General features: G+C 36.7%; 2 protein-coding genes across 2 annotated transcripts; both read left to right on the forward strand.

Moving 5' to 3' along the window:
• The first annotated feature begins 4 nt into the window (after positions 1-4).
• Positions 5-7,869, forward strand: LOC112557638 (COP9 signalosome complex subunit 4-like). Its single transcript, XM_025227631.1, has 11 exons — positions 5-155; positions 627-706; positions 1,409-1,560; positions 1,758-1,861; positions 2,063-2,216; positions 3,794-3,944; positions 5,043-5,127; positions 5,318-5,403; positions 6,101-6,216; positions 6,642-6,726; positions 7,003-7,869. Exons 1-11 carry the CDS (start codon positions 73-75, stop codon positions 7,128-7,130), a joined length of 1,224 nt encoding a protein of 407 aa, XP_025083416.1. The 5' UTR covers positions 5-72; the 3' UTR covers positions 7,131-7,869.
• Positions 7,870-9,148: 1,279 nt separating this feature from the next.
• LOC112557648 (adenosine kinase-like) lies at positions 9,149-16,832 on the forward strand. Its single transcript, XM_025227641.1, has 11 exons — positions 9,149-9,297; positions 10,027-10,104; positions 10,401-10,454; positions 10,983-11,067; positions 11,320-11,489; positions 12,515-12,620; positions 12,799-12,969; positions 13,595-13,630; positions 14,044-14,152; positions 14,340-14,426; positions 15,077-16,832. The coding sequence occupies exons 1-11, from the start codon at positions 9,290-9,292 to the stop codon at positions 15,208-15,210; spliced, it is 1,038 nt and encodes a 345-aa protein (XP_025083426.1). The 5' UTR covers positions 9,149-9,289; the 3' UTR covers positions 15,211-16,832.
• Positions 16,833-17,062: the final 230 nt, after the last annotated feature.

A 17,062-nucleotide genomic window follows, 5' to 3' on the forward strand; every position in this document is an offset into this window, starting at 1 on the left:
GACAGGTTTTTTTTTTTTAGGTTCGGCAGTTCACCTACGGAAGATTTTGTGCAGTGCTTCCTAGAGTCAAAGATGGCTGGTAATATTAGACAGCATCTAGCACAGCTTGCGAGTCTGTCGCATTCGGGAGGTTCTCACAAAGACGTTACTGAAAAGTGAGTATGCGGCATGCATCATTATTCAAACATATTTCTTCATCGTCACTGCATATAGGGTCTGTTGCCTGCTGAAGCTACTCTTAAACGCACAATTCTTTCAGCAAACTAAGTAAGGATCCCGTTGTATAACGAAAAAGTACAGATAACGTATATATATATATCCTGCTGATGTAGTGTACCCCGACCGTGGGAAAGAAACCTTGAAAATCACCCGTGTAGATGCATTTTTTTTATTATTGATCCCAAAATCTCGAGGAAAAAAAAAAACCAACCAAATATCCAAACTTCTTTCTTTGCTGACCAAACGCAAGAGGTAATATAAATGTAGGTACGTTGTATCGTTCAAGGAAGGATATGGGCAGATTAATAAATGATTGGTAAACTCTAGAAAGAACGCAAAAAATCTTTTCAGCTGTTAGTTGAACAGTTGAGCTAACCCCCCCAAAAAAATCACTATCTTTTTTCCAGATATAAGACTATTCTACAGGGAGTAATAAAGGCAGGTGGGGAAGAACTAGTTCCATCTCTACAAGCATTTGTTGAAGCATGTAAGTACATGATAAATTTTTATAGTGAATGTTAGACCAACATTATCTATGCATTTAATGGTTTTCAGATTTTAGTGCTATTGTTAGTAGAGATGGAGGTAAAATTTTAATTGCCTTTCTGGATTGTCATAGCAATGAAACCAAGAAAATTTAGTTTGATGCATTTATTTTAATGCTTTTAATCTTGTGTGGACTTTAAAAAAAATAGCCTAAACACAATTTTTTTATACAAAATGATTTTAAGCTCTAACTGCACTCAGAAGTGGAGACTATAACATCATTGTGATGCATGTGTATTTAGCTGCTTCACATAGCTACAATCAGTAGGAGAGCAAGAATCCTTTGGTAATCCTCTTATAATAATAAATATAATGGACATGACCTCTTTTTCTGAATACTTAAAATGTTGGTGCTTAATGGCAAACAACTGCTCATTTAAGTTTTGGAGACTGGTACCAGTAACAGCATTTAAGAAACAAAACTCAATAGTTTGAAATAAATGTTTTTTCAGTTTGCCCATTGTATGGAATATGTAGGTTTGTAAAAGTGTGCATTTGTGCGATCAGTTTTAGATCCTATAAACAGATTTTCTAATTTCCCTTTGTTTGTGAAATTTATTTGTTTTCATGATTTTGATTTATGTCCGAGGCTATAAAAATTCATTTCTTGACCTACTTTAGTTTTTGTGGATGGCTTGTGCAGTGGTGAATGAGAACGTGAGCCTGGTGATTTCTCGTCAAATCTTGTCAGACTTTACATCACAACTGGAGCATCTGACAGATCCTGTGGCCAAAAGCATAGCCCACTTCACACTAGATAAAATACATACTCGGGTCATTTCGTTTGAAGAACAGGTAATCTTTTCTGCTTGCCACATCTTTATGATGTAATCAAGATCAAAGGAATATATTTCTTAAACTGTTTCTTTCAGTGCCTAGAGACTGGGTCTAAACTTCTGGTGGCTAAATTTTCACTTAAACCATAAGATAATTAGTCTCATGATTGCCACAATATGTTTGCTATTTTCCATTTTCCTATTTGCTTTTGACAGGTAGCAGCCATCAGGCAACACCTCGCCAACATATATGAACGTGAGCAGAATTGGAGAGAAGCAGCCAGTGTCTTGGTAGGCATACCATTGGAAACAGGCCAAAAGTAAGCTTATAAGTGATGATGCTATATGATTTATAGATCTGTTTCTTTTTAAACTTGGGAAATGATGAATAACCAAGAGCATCCCTAAATGCATATGTCCTCACTACTTTAGATAACCTTTTCAATAGTGCTCAAACTGGTTTTAAAAAAATGTATTAACTATTACATATTCTGAGCATTACCTACTTTTGCCTTTTGTAGGCAGTACTCTACAGATTACAAGCTAGAAACTTACCTGAAGATAGCACGTTTGTACCTAGAAGATGATGATGCAGTGCAGGCTGAAGCATACATCAACCGGGCCTCTCTTCTGCAGGCAGAAACTAAAAATGAAGAACTGCAGATTCACTACAAAGTGAGTTCTTAAGGAGAAAGTGTTGGTGCACTTTGTTAATGTCTTGAGAAATTCTTGTCCATATCCACTTACAGTAAAACCTGCCATGTTTGGACCCTCTGATCAGTGGACACTTTCCATATCCAGACACTTTTGGTCCTAACAGATTGATTTTTAGCACAAAACAACTTTTAATCAGCGGATATCTGCTAAACACAGAAATTTAACAGATAACATTTTTTCTGTCTACCTGTCATAAGCAGCAATTTTGCTTTAGTTTTGCATCAGTCTCAACCATTTTCAAATAATCAAATAGTTGGTTTACGCTGGTTGATGTAACGTTTTTGTATCATTTCTTGTACCCATGAGAATTTATAGTGAATGTTCCTTTGCATTGATACCCTACTTCATTAGCAAAATCAAGTATAGTAAGTTTGGTTATTTTATGAGCGAAAGCACAGTCTTGAGAGTCTACTGCTGCTAACTGGAATTTTCTAACATTTTAGCAGCATTGTCAAAGTTGTTAAGCAGTTAGTTCATACAAAACCATGACGAAGCAATGTATCATGGCTTCAGACAAATTTTCCACTGTAATAACACCAGAGAGATAAAAAAAGAAGTTGCCACTAGCTCAAAAAAAAAAAAAAAACTCGAAGTAAATTCTTTTGTGACAATTAAAATGTAGAAGTACAGGACTACTTTTGTGCAGCAAGTTCCAGTTAGTGGACACTGGATACCACTTACTCCTATCCACCAGAACCCCATGTCTTAGTTTCTGTTGAATTTGCATAGATACCTTGAGATTGTTTTTACGATTTTTTTTTAAAATGTTTCCAACGTGTCCCAATTCAGGCTTAAATGGCTGCTCCTACTGATCCCATAGCATATTGCAAGGGAAGCAGATGGTCAAGTGGTTAGAGCGCTGGCATTTGAACAGAGAGCGCACTGGTTCAATTCCCGATTAGCGTAGCAAACTTCCCCCAGTCAACCCAGCTGGCGGGAATGGGTACCTGGCTCCATAGAGGGTTGGGAAAGCGAGGGAGAGATGGGCACCACCCTCACGTAAAGCTGGCCCTAAGAAAAGTGTGGTTTCTAACACCTCACTCCCCAACGAACTGAAAAGGTTAGGGGATAGCCTTTACCTGACATTATATAGCAAGAACTGGGAGCGCTTGAGAGGTTTTGCAACCCTAATTATTTTCCTCCTCTTTTCAAACCACAAAGACTTCTTCCAGAGTTGCCATAAAGAAAACAATAACAATGATTTCAAAAAGTAAAATTTTTTCCTTTGAACCAACATCAGTAAGGCCATGCTGATTCATCTTTTGCACATGTGTTGGATTTGTTGTAAAGCGCTTTTACATTTTCTCTTTAATTTTGAGAGTCTGTTGTTCCTGGCTTCAGAAATTTGAGAATATGTGATGAAAGGGCACTCGTCATGTAGGGAGAATTTTTAGAAGGTTTTACTGTGCATTTAGACAGAAATACTCATTATTTAAGTCCTTATCTTTAGGTTACTTTGCAAAAATGTGTTAACAAATATTAATATCTTTATGTTATTTTTGACGTGTGTCTATGTGTGCATCCGTGGTTTATAGGCATGCTATGCACGAGTGCTGGACTTCAGAAGAAAGTTTATTGAAGCAGCGCAAAGATACAATGAACTGTCATACAAGACTATTGTCGCTGAAGGGGAGAGACTAACGGCCTTGAAGAATGCTTTGATATGTACTATCTTAGCTTCTGCAGGCAAGTACATTATGTTTGCTTTAAATATCAGATTTGTACAAGAGACTGTTGTTTTATGGTAAATAATCTTCATCAGATGGACAGGGTTGTGGGGGGAAAGAACCAAAGTCTTGTGCTTAGTGCACTTCAAAGTAGGTCACTGCTTTGAGGCTAGGCTTGGTTGCTTCAGCCAGTGACTGGAAAACTTTCCCACTCATAGTGGCATGTGCATGATACACTAGGGCCATGGTTCTCAAACGGTGGGGCCTCCCAACCATGCGCCTCCCCTGTGGGTTCCAGCCCAGAGCTTGTCTCGTTAAATTGTCAGCCAGTTTTCGTAAGGTGGGACCAATCCAGCCCCACTTCTGCTTCTTGATGTCTTGGCTGGCAGGTTTTTGGATGGTTCTGTCCCACAGGTCTGTATTGGAGATCTTCTCAGGCCATCTGATTTTGAGGATGTGGCGCAGACATCTGTTGATGAATGTCTGAATCTTGATGATGGTGTTTGTCACACGCCATGTCTCAGATCCATATAGGACTGACTTTACATTTGAGTTAAAGATGCAGATCTTGGTGTGTAGAGACAAAGCCTTGGAGTTCCAGATAGGTCGCAGGGTGTGGAATGCAAGCCTGGCTTTAATTATTCGGCTTCTTACATCTTCATCTGCACCTCCATCTTTGCTGACTATGCTGCCAAGAAGGTGAAACGGTCAGATTCAGTAATACATTCCCCATGTAGTTGGAGTGGGGCTTCCTGCTTGTTGTTGACCCGCATTACTTCTATCTTCTTGATGCTGATGGTCAGCCCAGTCATTGCTGCTTCTTCTGAGAGCTGAGCTCAAAGCCTGCAGAGACAAAAATTATATTTTCAAATGTGAACCTGTTGCTTTTAAATGCCATCTCATAGATCCTATGAGCCATTTACAGTTCACTAGACTATCAAACCTTTGCTGTTTTTCTTGATGCTGTTCACTAACACATTATTTTGCTTCAGCTTTGTGTGTGTTAAAGGTGTTTGATAATGGTCTTTATATTTTAGTATAATTATTTTTTTAATTAAATAGAGCAAATTATATTTTTGCATTTATTGGATCCTCTGTATTTTCTTTTAATCTGCAGGACAGCAAAGGTCACGAATGTTAGCAACACTGTTTAAGGATGAAAGATGTCAACAGCTCCCAGCCTTCAACATTCTTGAAAAAATGTAACTTTATTACAGTAGCCCTTTTTTCATATATAACATAATGTTTATACACTTAACATGAAAGAGTCTGCAACACAGCTTTTTCTGTGGCTTTTATACTGCTAAACGTTCATTTTTATCTTTTTTATCCTCTGGGATTTTTTTAAAAAAATCATTTTACATGTTATTTAGAATGCTATATGAATTACAGGTACCTTGACCGAATTATTCGCAGTAGTGATCTACATGAGTTTGAGGGACTGTTGCTTCCACATCAAAAAGCATTGACAGCGGATGGTGAGCTCTTTCAATTCTGTCATAAGTGTGGTTTTCTTTTTTATCTAGAAGTGTCTTGACTTTGTTGTCTGTCTCTACCATTACTATACTCTTTAGGCTTCTTGTGACACATAAATTGCAATACATTGAGTTTCCTTTGGCTTCATAATTCATTTTTTTTTTTTTGTACATTATGTTTTTACAGAAAGACACATGCTAAATATAATTTTTTTTGGTCCACCTACATACTTAAGGAAAAAGACAATACCATCCAAAAAAGCTTGGTAAATGCCAGTAATTTCAAATGTGTGAGGGTGAGGGATAAACGTTTCCAAGGTACTTACAGAATGAAAATGCAGAATTCTTTCAAGAACTAGTGGTTAACAATAAAGTACATAAGAATGAAATGCAGTGACCATTTTTCTGAATTTTCCTGCAACAATTAGAAAATCACTAACTTTAAAATAAAAAATGTGTTTTATAGCACTGACAATTTAGAAAGCAAAACAAGGTCACTTCTTATCAGATTTGGCAGGTCAATGTAAAATTCATCCCTAAATGGCAGTAGAGTACACAGCAAATGTCTGTTATAGCTTTCTTGCTTTGGATCAGTCTCTTACCTCTCCCCGTGTCATTTGTTATGCTATGCATAAAAGCACCAATGAACAAAGCTGTTAAAGCATACCAAAAATATTACTGTCTCATTTGCTGAATGTAGGTTCAACTATTGTGGACCGAGCAGTAATAGAGCATAACCTCCTGTCAGCCAGTAAACTATACAACAACATTTCCTTCTCAGAACTTGGAGCTTTGCTTGAGATTCCACCTGCAAAGGTATTTACTAAATAAATTTCAAATGTGTTTTTACTTGAAGATTAAGCTAAAAAGGACAAAATGCTTAAGCTTGAAATTTTGTATCATTATTTATGTATGCCTTTGCTCACACTGGAGGTTGGGGGGTGAAGGCGCATGGAAATTTATGGGTATTGATATGTGTGTGTGTTTGATAAAGAATAGTAATGAAGAAATGATAAAAAAAGAAGAAGCATATTTCAGAGGGTATATGTTAAAACAGACCTAATATGTAAGTGGAGAAGTCATACATCAATTGATGAGCAGTCATGATTTGTTATAGGAGAGAAAAAAAGAGAGCTTCCTATATTTTTCGTTCATTTCATTATATTAAATGATCCAGATTTTTCTTAAGCTGATACTCTCTGATAATACGAACCACATTTCGTGTGCTCTGTTCAATGCAGGCAGAGAAAATTGCTTCCCAGATGATCACAGAGGGACGTATGAATGGCTACGTTGACCAGATTGATTCTACTGTTCACTTCGAAGGTATTTAATTTTTTTTTAAGCACAAAATTTGTTATTGCACCATCACCTAACTTTAAAGACACTAGAACTGTGAAGTTGTAAAGCACAAAGTATTTTGCATTTTGTTGTCTTGCTGTCAAATCATAAAGCATATCAGCATTTTGTCTGTTAAACTCTGTTTGCAGAAAAAGTCTTATTCAGCTGATATGTACCTTCATATAATATATATAAATTTGGACATCAACAATTGCAACTTAGTGAGCGCCAAATTGTGAGTGATCTGACTCTATGTTGCAGCAAGAGAGACTCTTCCTATGTGGGACAGACAGATACAGAGCCTTTGCTTCCAAGTAAACAATATTATTGAAAAGATTTCCCAGACAGCACCTGATTGGCTTGCAAAGGCAATGGAAAATCAGCAGTAGTCCCTTCAGAAAGGAAGAGCAAATGAGTTTCATGCAACTGTTGCTGTTCGTTTTTAATATGGTTGCACACTCTTGGATCAGATCCAGTTCATTCATTAATCCGTTTGTTTGCGTGAGTGAGCAAGAGGAATAGAGGGTGAAAGCATGAATGTGTATGTATTGACTGATGTATAACTGATTAATAAAGCTCACTGTTTTTGTGTTTCATGGTCTATGAACTGACATTTTTTTTCCCTGAAGTTTGTGTTTAATGCCGTGCCAGCAACTATGGTCCATGAAAGATTTTGAACATAGTAGCAAATACACAAAAGATAATATCAGTTTAAATTTATCGTTGCTTTGTTTGCACTGTGAAAAGTGTTATGCTACAAACACACATTGTGTGATTCAGGCAACTTGCTAACCTCAGTGTATGAAGTTTTATTACAGAGCTTAAAAGAAGTGTCGCTTCTGGGTATTGAAATGCTGTTAATTTAAACTGATTGCTCTCAGAAGAAAACAGCTCTGGGAAAAATTGCTGCAATTTCTAAGCATGGCTGCAACAATGGTACAATTCATTTTATAGTAGAACAAAAAAGTAGCTCTAGTTATTTTTTGTAGCATCACATTGTAAGCATGCATATAAGGGTTTTTTCTGGCCATTTCCAAAAATTAAATGATGATGAGTTCAACATGTGTTAAATATCAGGGAGACTATTCTCACTTGATTATATATGTGCATTAAATGGCATGAATTGAAGGATAGTGTTGTGTGATGTTTGGGAAAGGGCAGAGAAAAAATTCATCATGCCTGGGAAGGACAAGAATAACAGTATATACTGAGAAGAACATTACTGTGAAAGAAAATGTGAATTATGCCTATTATCTAAACATTGGGTTGATAGTCTCATACCATATTATCTGCTGATTATAAACAGCTCATATCTGCAGATGTATAAGATTTCACTTTCATTTATTTATAATAAAGCAGCATGTCAGTATGTGTAATTGACATCTTGTGCAAATCCATACCTTGTCAGTATAGTAAATAAGCACTAAGATAACTCTACAAAGACTGAAAAATGAAACGTGCAAAAGACAACAGAGGAAGTGATTATGACAATCTATGGTCAAAACCTCAACAAGGAAGAAGCCATATCAAATTCAGGGGTACCGTGTTGTTACTGTAGCAGGGTAGATGCGGTTGATTTTCAATCTTTCCACAAGAACAAAACGCAACACGTACATTTCGTGGGTTCTGAATCGTTTTACTCCAACGCCAGTCGATAGTGCTGGCTATGGAGAAACTTTACACCACACACTCGCGCTCTCGGTGAAATGTGCTCCCATCTCTGCGCGGTCTCCTCACCCGACCGTTACGCTCCACTTCCCTCCAAACACACCCGCGCACCTTCGTCCTGTCGCTATTCGACCCCCTTCCGCTCTCCTTCTGTCATAAACTTGAGAAATGAAATAGTAGATCAAAAGCCGACAGTAACATCGCAGCTGGAAAAATATAAAGCTTGGGCAACATTGGATATCCTGGGCATTGGCACGTATACAGCGTATACAGACTCAACTGACTTTGCTTACTGATCGAGACTGGCAGAACAATTTTTTTTTTTAAAGTTACCCCAACTTATGGATCACAACAGCTTTATTTCATGAATGTTTACGATGAAATATTTAATGGACGCCATGCAATACTGTACACACAGAAACCCTGGCTTTACTCATTCTAGCCCTCTCTTCCCCCCTCCCCACCCCAAGCCAGTTTTTCTTTTGTATACCTCGATGTCGACGCATCCTTGAACAAATATATTTGGTCGGCACCCTGGTGGGTCTCCAAGATCCTCAGCTCATCGGATCACCACCAAGCAGCAAAGCTGGTTTGCCTCGGTTTTAGTGCGAGAACTTTTTTTCCCCACCTTACATTGGGTCGGAGGAATTTTAGCCAATCAGAGTGCACAAAAAGGTAAGTTAAAAAAAAAATACAGCGGCCTTCACCTTTCGTGGTCACGGGGTCACGATCCATAAATAAAACTCGCGTCGCGGTTACAGAGAGCCTCTTTAGGCAGCGAGGAGGGCAGCAGGCTGTTAACTCTTCCTCTATAGGGATAGATTTCTTCTTAATATTTAACGTTGTGTAGCATTTTGTCAACAGCAGATAACATCTCGTCATGATACAGTAAGCTTTACTTTTCTTCTAGTCCTTTGTGCACGTGTTAATTTGGCCAGATCCGCCACTGCAGTACCGTTAATGATACTTTTCCATAGGTATATCACGTCCATGGGTATATTAATGAATTATATACTGTTAGCCTAATACAATCATCGCATTGACAACAGTGTATACGACTTAGGTAGCATAAAGTAGGGGTAAATGTACTGCGCATCAAATGCATAATAACTCAATATATAAATAAGCCCTAAGTATAAGATAAAGCACAAACTTTGCTCCTCTTGGACATTTGCTGGAAGGCTATTTTAAACTACAGTCTTTATTAATAAAGATAGAATAAAATCATGAAGCAGCGTACATGGCTGGTAGGTGAAGTAGTGTTGCGTTTTAGCTACGCAGTCCAGTGTAACACCTGTCGTTAGCGTTGAAACTTTAATCGTATATTAAAATCTTATTTTTCATTCAATACTTTTGTATGTCCGCAACAATTTGCCTAGTAAAACTAGCATGTTGCAGAGGCTGACTGCTGGTCAGGCAAGCGCTTTACCGTTTAAAGTATTGTGTGAGTTTCTAAAAACAGGAAAATCTGCTAAATATTTTTGTCAGTTTGTGCGCACATTTGACGTGAATTCAATTTTGTGCACGCACATTACCTTTGCATGGGTATTCACTGTGTGATTATTGGCCTCACAGAAAACTTGATTTTTTTTGTTGGGGTGGGGGTTTTTGTTTTAGAGAAGGAATTTTGCTGGCCTTTGGAAACCCTCTTCTGGACATTTCAGTCAATGATGAAAGCTGTCACTTGCTATCTAAGTAAGTAATCTGGATAACACTTTAGGGAGCAGTAACCATATTTTTGATGTGAAATCTGATTATAGCTTAAGTGTAAATTGCTTTTGTTAACATGTATGGAGTATGCTGTAACTGTGTTTACACATTGCCATAATCATGACTGTTCACATGACTGGTAGATATTTCATTGCAAGAATGCACTTGAAGTCTAATGGATTGAGATTGTGTCCTTGATAGTACATGCTCCATCAGCATAGATTGCCATTGGACATAAAGGTTCTTTGAAGTATAACAGGGATGCTTGTTAATTTTTTCAGATATGACCTGAAAAGGAACAATGCAATACTTGCAGAAGACAAACATCTTCCATTGTGAGAAAATTTATTAACGTGTTAACGAATTGTAAATTGTGATATGGATTGGTCAGTTAAGCAGGGGAGGTGCTTAAGGTTTAAAGTTACAGGACTTTTGAATAACAGTTTTATAGAAGTAATAAGTGAAATGTTGTATCTGCAGCAATAGCTTGATCTGGGACAAATCTTAAAGTAATTGTACAAGTGTTGCACAGTGTATACAGAACAATCTTTTCGGAGACCAGACTTTGAATGCTGTATAGGAACTTATACCTATTTGCTTGTTTTCTCCATCAACTTTGAAGATGGCTGTCATAGGTTCAGATCTCATCTCAGGCATGCTGTTGTTTCTCTGCATGTGGCACTTGTTACAGGGCTGGCTCTTTTTTTTAATACGGCCCTAGTTGCTAGCTCAGCATAGAACACCAATTCCCATCCCATCTCTTTAAAAGCTATTAGCACCTGAACACATGTTGGGTTACTAAACTGTTCAGTTATCATGATATTGACTTTGTGCATAAGAAGTTGTTCTTACGTTATTTTCAGATATGATGAAATGGTGATTCAGTATTCAGACAAAGTGCAGTATATTCCAGGTGGAGCCACTTTAAATACAGTGAGAGTGATACAGGTGTGGCTCATGTCTGACTAAAGCATCCAACTTTAAAAAACCAATTTTAATGTTACTTTATTGTGATAGAAATATTAGATGTCTATAAAAGTTGGTAAGAGAAACATTTACTTGCTGATGATGGGAGATGTCAGAAATCTGTATATATAAAAAAGTGTGTGTATGTTTACATACTCACACACTTGTGTGAGAGAATAAGAGAGGCATAGAACTTCTTGTTCTTCTGTCTGTAACACACTTTTTTTTTTAAAGTGGATACTTCAACAACCTAAGGTGACCACTTATTTTGGCTGCATTAGCGATGACAAAAATGGGGCCATCTTAAAGAAACATGCTGAAGAAGAAGGAGTGAATGTGCAGTTCCAGTTCACACATGAGCAGCCTACTGGCACTTGTGCTGTCTTATGTGTGGGAAATGACAGGTAGTAAGAAAGATGTCTAAAATTGTTTTCTTTTATCTTTTTTTGCTTCGTGCCATGTCTGTTTACACTTTTTCCATGATATTTTTTCTCATGCCTTTTCCTATGATGTTTATATCCTTTAAAGTAAAAATATGTTGAATTTTATTTGTCATTTTCTTAACTGTTTTTTTAAAATCAGTATTGCTTCATGCATCTTAAAATCATGATCCATATCAGATTTTAATGATACAGTTGGATACCATTTCATTTATCCAAAATGGACTCCTTAAAGGGATTCTAAAGGCAAATTAACACTGCTTAGAATCGCATAAAGAGTATGATTCACTTGAATCTCGTCTATTTTCGTGTCTAATCATATGGAAAAAGTTGAAGGTTTTGTAGTATGTTGTGTTTAAGAAGAGAAATTACATAGGACTCTTTCACTTACTTAGACGAAGTCTCATTCTCTGTCACGTGACCTTATGACCTATGACCAAGACTGCTTACCAAATGAAACAGACTGTTTTCTATGATTTTTAAAACCGTGCTTTGAAAAGTTCACTTTAAAACCTAAATAAACTCACGAGACACTACTGATGACGACATCAAATCTTCGCAATGAGCACAGACACTTCTAGTACGTCTCTGACTGACATCATACCCAGACACGTCTGCTTGACCATCTTGGGAAAGCTATCGCGATTACTCGGCGGAAGGACAAAAGGGTCGATTTTACAGGATTTTTGCGATTTTTATTAAACATTGGCAACCGAAATAGTGCTAATAAGTGGTAATTAAGTGAGAAACAAATCCTTTATTTCTCCTTATTGCTCTCGTGCTCTGTCATTGTAACTAAATATATTTTTGAAAAGTTTGACCGTCGCCATAGCCTTATCACAAGCCTTTAGTATCCCTTTAATACATTTTTATACAGGTGTGAAACAAACCACTAATGGTCAAACTAAGTGTGACTGAACTAAATGACTTAGATCACACTTTGTGGGTAAAGTATATATATTGACATTTTGGCAATCACTTGATTCCAGATCATTAGTTGCCAACCTTGGTGCAGCAAACTGCTTTAAGGAAGAGTTCTTGGATCAGCCTTCAAACTGGAAGTTGGTTGAGAAGGCTCAATTTTACTACTCTGCTGTAAGCATCCAATCACATCTTTATGCAGATGGAGAGATTTTTCTTGCTCTTTTTTTTTGTCTTGTTCCCTATTTAATCTTGTTGGAATTGTGTAAAATCACAAATATTATTTATGTAATATATAGCATAATGCAGTATGCTTCAGAAATTTTTGTAGCCAACTTATCTTATTTCACAGGGATTTCCCTTGACAGTAAGCCCCAAGAGTATGCTGCGACTTGCCCACCATGCCTATGCCTGTGGAAAGACTTACTGTTTGAACCTTTCTGCACCATTTCTATGCAGTGTTTTCAAAGATCCCATGATGGAGCTTTTGCCCTATGTTGACTTTTTGTTTGGGAATGAACTGGTCAGCTTATTACAAATTTAATAATTTCTTAGATTCTGAAGTTTATTGTTACCTTATATTTAACATTTTTTTTTTTGAGGTTAGGGTGGTAACATGATTAAGGCTCTTACTGGTGACAAGCCTTTTCAAACAGATGACTTGTTCTAAACCTGAAAAATGGGTATGAAGAAGTTGCATGTCTCATAAGTGTTTGCATAAATGATCTGCTCATTTGAAAGACCAAAATGCCACAGCTACAAAAGGCCATTATCACTGTAGAAATCTCTATTTAGCATTTCTGTAGTTTTATTTGTAACAGTGTATCTAAAGGAATAAACATAGAAGAAAATCTAGGTTATTGAAAGCAACAAAAAAACAAAAAAATATGGTTCCACTGTTTTCAGATAGGCAAGCAGAAAATGTCATTTGTTAATGAGAAAGACAATACATTGGTCTTTGCTTTGCTGGCTAAAAAGAAGTAGAAAACAATGGTTATTGATGAATGTGGGAGTGGTTGAATGCTTTGCCATAATTTTTTGGTTTGGGGAAACTGCATTAATAGCAAATGAGATTCATTAAGGAAATATGTTTTATGTACATAACTGATGTGTCTACCAAAGCTGATGACTTTTTTCCTTGCTTTCAGGAGGCAGATGAGTTTTCCAAAGCACATGATTGGAATGCAAGTATTGCTGCCTAGCTGCTAGATCACCTTTCACATATTTAGAACCATCAGTTTTATCATTTGAAGTAAAATTGAACATGTTATTTTGAAGATTTCTGATTTTTCTGCTGACTAGATAATTTGTAACTACTGGTAACATTCTGGAAATCTTAAATTGGAACATAGATTATTTTTTGGTTGCTGTTCCTTTGGATGATATCCATAGGCATTGTCAGCATCCAAGAAACTGACGAGCTTGTATAATTTTGTTAGTGTAAATGAAAAGGAAGTTATTTTTATTCCACCATGTTCATAGCCTGTTATGATGCATGCACACATAAATATTTAGACAGGGGAAGTGCGGAGGAAAAAATGACTAAAAAAGTATTTTTATTTTGTTTTGAAGTTGTGAATCAATTGTTGTTGGTTAGATTACTGATAGGAAGGAAATAACTCTGAAAATGGCTGCTTGGCCCAAAAAAGCCGGAACACGAACTGTGGTGATCACCCAAGGCGAGGGTCCAGTGCTCGTAGCCAGAGGTATGCCTTTTTTATGTTTCTGTTAAATGTGTGTTTAGAATGTCATACGATATAATGTGTAGCAAGAAGATCAAATGACACTTTCATTTTTTTTTTTATTTATTTTATTTTTTTATTTTTATTTATTTTTTTTTATTTATTTTTTTTTGCTACTTCCGAAAAGCATGGTTTTCTCTTTTTATTGTAGGTGGAGAATTGACAGAGTATCCAGTTAGCAGAGTACCTGAAAATGAAATAGTCGACACAAACGGCGCTGGTGATGCGTTTGTTGGAGGTTAGTGCTAAGTAAATGCTTCTCTTTTCATAGCTGTCATGCATGTTTCAATTTAAAGCCTAAGCTTGAAGAATACAAACTGTTACATACAACTCAGGTTAAAATGATTCACGTTCAATTTAAACATTATCCAGATTTAGGAAATCCAATGGTAATTTGAGTTAAAGGTGTCCTTGTGTTAAGAGCTCAGTATTGTTTTAAATATGAGAGTTTGAAAAGACTTGTTTTAAAAACAGGCAGGATGACTTTTTGGTATTTTGCCAACTGTATAAATTTATAGTGCATGTTGGGGTATTTACCATTTTGTTATGTTAAGAACTAACATGAGAGAGAAACATGGATGTTACAATTTTTATTTTGAATAAGGTTTTGGTGATAGATGTTGAATGCTGCACAGTAGTAATCTGCCTTTTTCCAATGCTCATTTGCTTATAAATGTGTCTTAAAGAGATTTTCATACATATTTGACCATAGCAATATCTGCTTCTTATGTCACTTTTTAGTTTTAAGAAAAATGTTTTAATCTATAGGAATATTCAGAGATTAGGAAAGTAAAAAAAAAAATCATGATCTTATTTGTTAATTTGGATAAATATTTTATTTGTGGGATTGTCTTGAATATTTTATTTTTGGGATTGTCTTGAAATCAGGTTTCTTGGCACAGTTGATCCGAGGAAAGTCAATAGACGATTGTGTACGATGTGGCATGTATTGTGGTGACTACATCATCCGACAATCTGGCTGCACCTTGCCTACCAAACCCACATTCCAGTCTGAAAGTTAATGACATTTAGATTTTATGTTGTTAAACTAATGGGGCGGAGTGTATATGTTTACAGAAAGGTAAGAGAAAGTTTAGAGAGGTGTTATGTGTGTGACAGCCTTTAATGAAGAGATTATAGCTGTCAGAATGCTTTCCATCTCTTTTTAGTTCCTTTTCTTTTTTTCTTTTTTTTTTTAAAGTGGATGTTCTATTCTTAGTTGCTGGCTCAACATAACGCACCAATTTCCTCTTTCTCCTGATACTACGCATTGATGCCATGCATTTCTTTCAGTTAATGATTTATTTCTTCATTAACCTTACAAGACAACCTGATGCAAACCTAAAAATCGGGTTGTCTGGTAAGTAGTGAAGAAAAATAATAGAAAAATTGTATTTCTACCCTATCATGCAGATAACTTGCATATCTTATCGAAATGAAATTGGACTGATATCAAGCAGAAATTTGTCTTTTCTATTTACAAATTATGGGTCACCTAGAATGGGTTTCAGCCGATCGACATTGGTGGCGGACTCTGGTTGAGGCCTTATATGCAACCTGATGCAGGAAGAGGAATAGATAGATTTACAAATTATAACTGATTTCTATTTTTTGGTGCCATAGTTATGAAGTAAGTTGAAGTTAATGTCCTGGTGCAACATATGGAACTAAAAGGGCAAGTGTCATTTCTGAAGAAAGTGGTGTCGAGACCCTGCACACATGAAACCATATGTCTAGAGGCAGCTAGTGGCCTAGTGTTATTTTTATGCATCTGGTGCACATTGGTGCTATAAATTATGCATGGCAGTGATTGGTTAAGTTTCTCAGTGCTAACTGGAGTGGGCCTGCTACAGGAGTGTTGCAAAAATGTTAACCCTGTGAGGAGTATGTAAGAGCAGAGCTGAGATGGGACAACAGACGTGCTGGAGATCTGATCAGTGACAAGATGGAACAAGTGAGAGCTGAAACTTGCTGTAGAGGGATGCAGCCTTTGCAGGTGATTAAGCCAGCTCAGTGAAGGATAATATATCTGCTTGCTCTTTTCCTTCATCTGGTTGAGTGTCTGAGAAAAAGTTTCCTTACACCATATCTCTACCACCATGGACGTGTATAGGTGGACTGCTGTCTGTCTTCCGAGACCAACACTTAGCCTCTTGCAAAGTTCTTTGCTGTTAGTCTCAGCAAGCCTAAACAATGAATGTAACCAGAAGCTTTGTATACACAAGCCTTGTTCTAGTAGTTAACTGGAAAAATTTGTCTGCAATCAGTCCAGTAATACAAGTTCATGCTACCACTTAGCCAAGTGAATACGGAAACACATAGTTATAAAATGGTCGCAAAGATGCCCTAAGGTAAAGAAACATGAAATGATGTTCACAGACTGTGGACATTGCATTGGAACTACGAAAACAAGATGCTTTTCCCCAATTCCTTGAGTTCCCCACTTTGCCCTGGGGCAATTACTGACTCTTGCTTTAGAACTACAGTTCTGGATATGTGTTCCTAATTATCATATGGGAATTACCTTGGTAATTGGTGCTTACAAGAAATGATGTTATGAGTTGATGGAAGTGTGGTTCTTTTACATGTAACCAGTTGTATTTCTGTTGGGGAGGTGATTGAAAAAAATATTGAAAGGAGCAATTTTGCAGTGATATTATTTCATTCTTGATCAGTTGTTGAGAAGCATGATTAACATATTAAAATATAATGCAAAAAGGCACTGACAAACATACGCATCAGCAAAATGATAACATTATGGCAAAATTAAACTAAGTGTATGGATGAGAACGAGTGGCCAGAATACGTAGCTTGATTATAACAAATATTTAAATCTGGGCAAAGATTTCACCATTTTTATTTTTTCAAGTTTGG

The sequence above is a fragment of the Pomacea canaliculata genome, linkage group LG1 (genome assembly GCF_003073045.1).
Source record: "Pomacea canaliculata isolate SZHN2017 linkage group LG1, ASM307304v1, whole genome shotgun sequence".
NCBI classification, from domain to species: domain Eukaryota; kingdom Metazoa; phylum Mollusca; class Gastropoda; order Architaenioglossa; family Ampullariidae; genus Pomacea; species Pomacea canaliculata.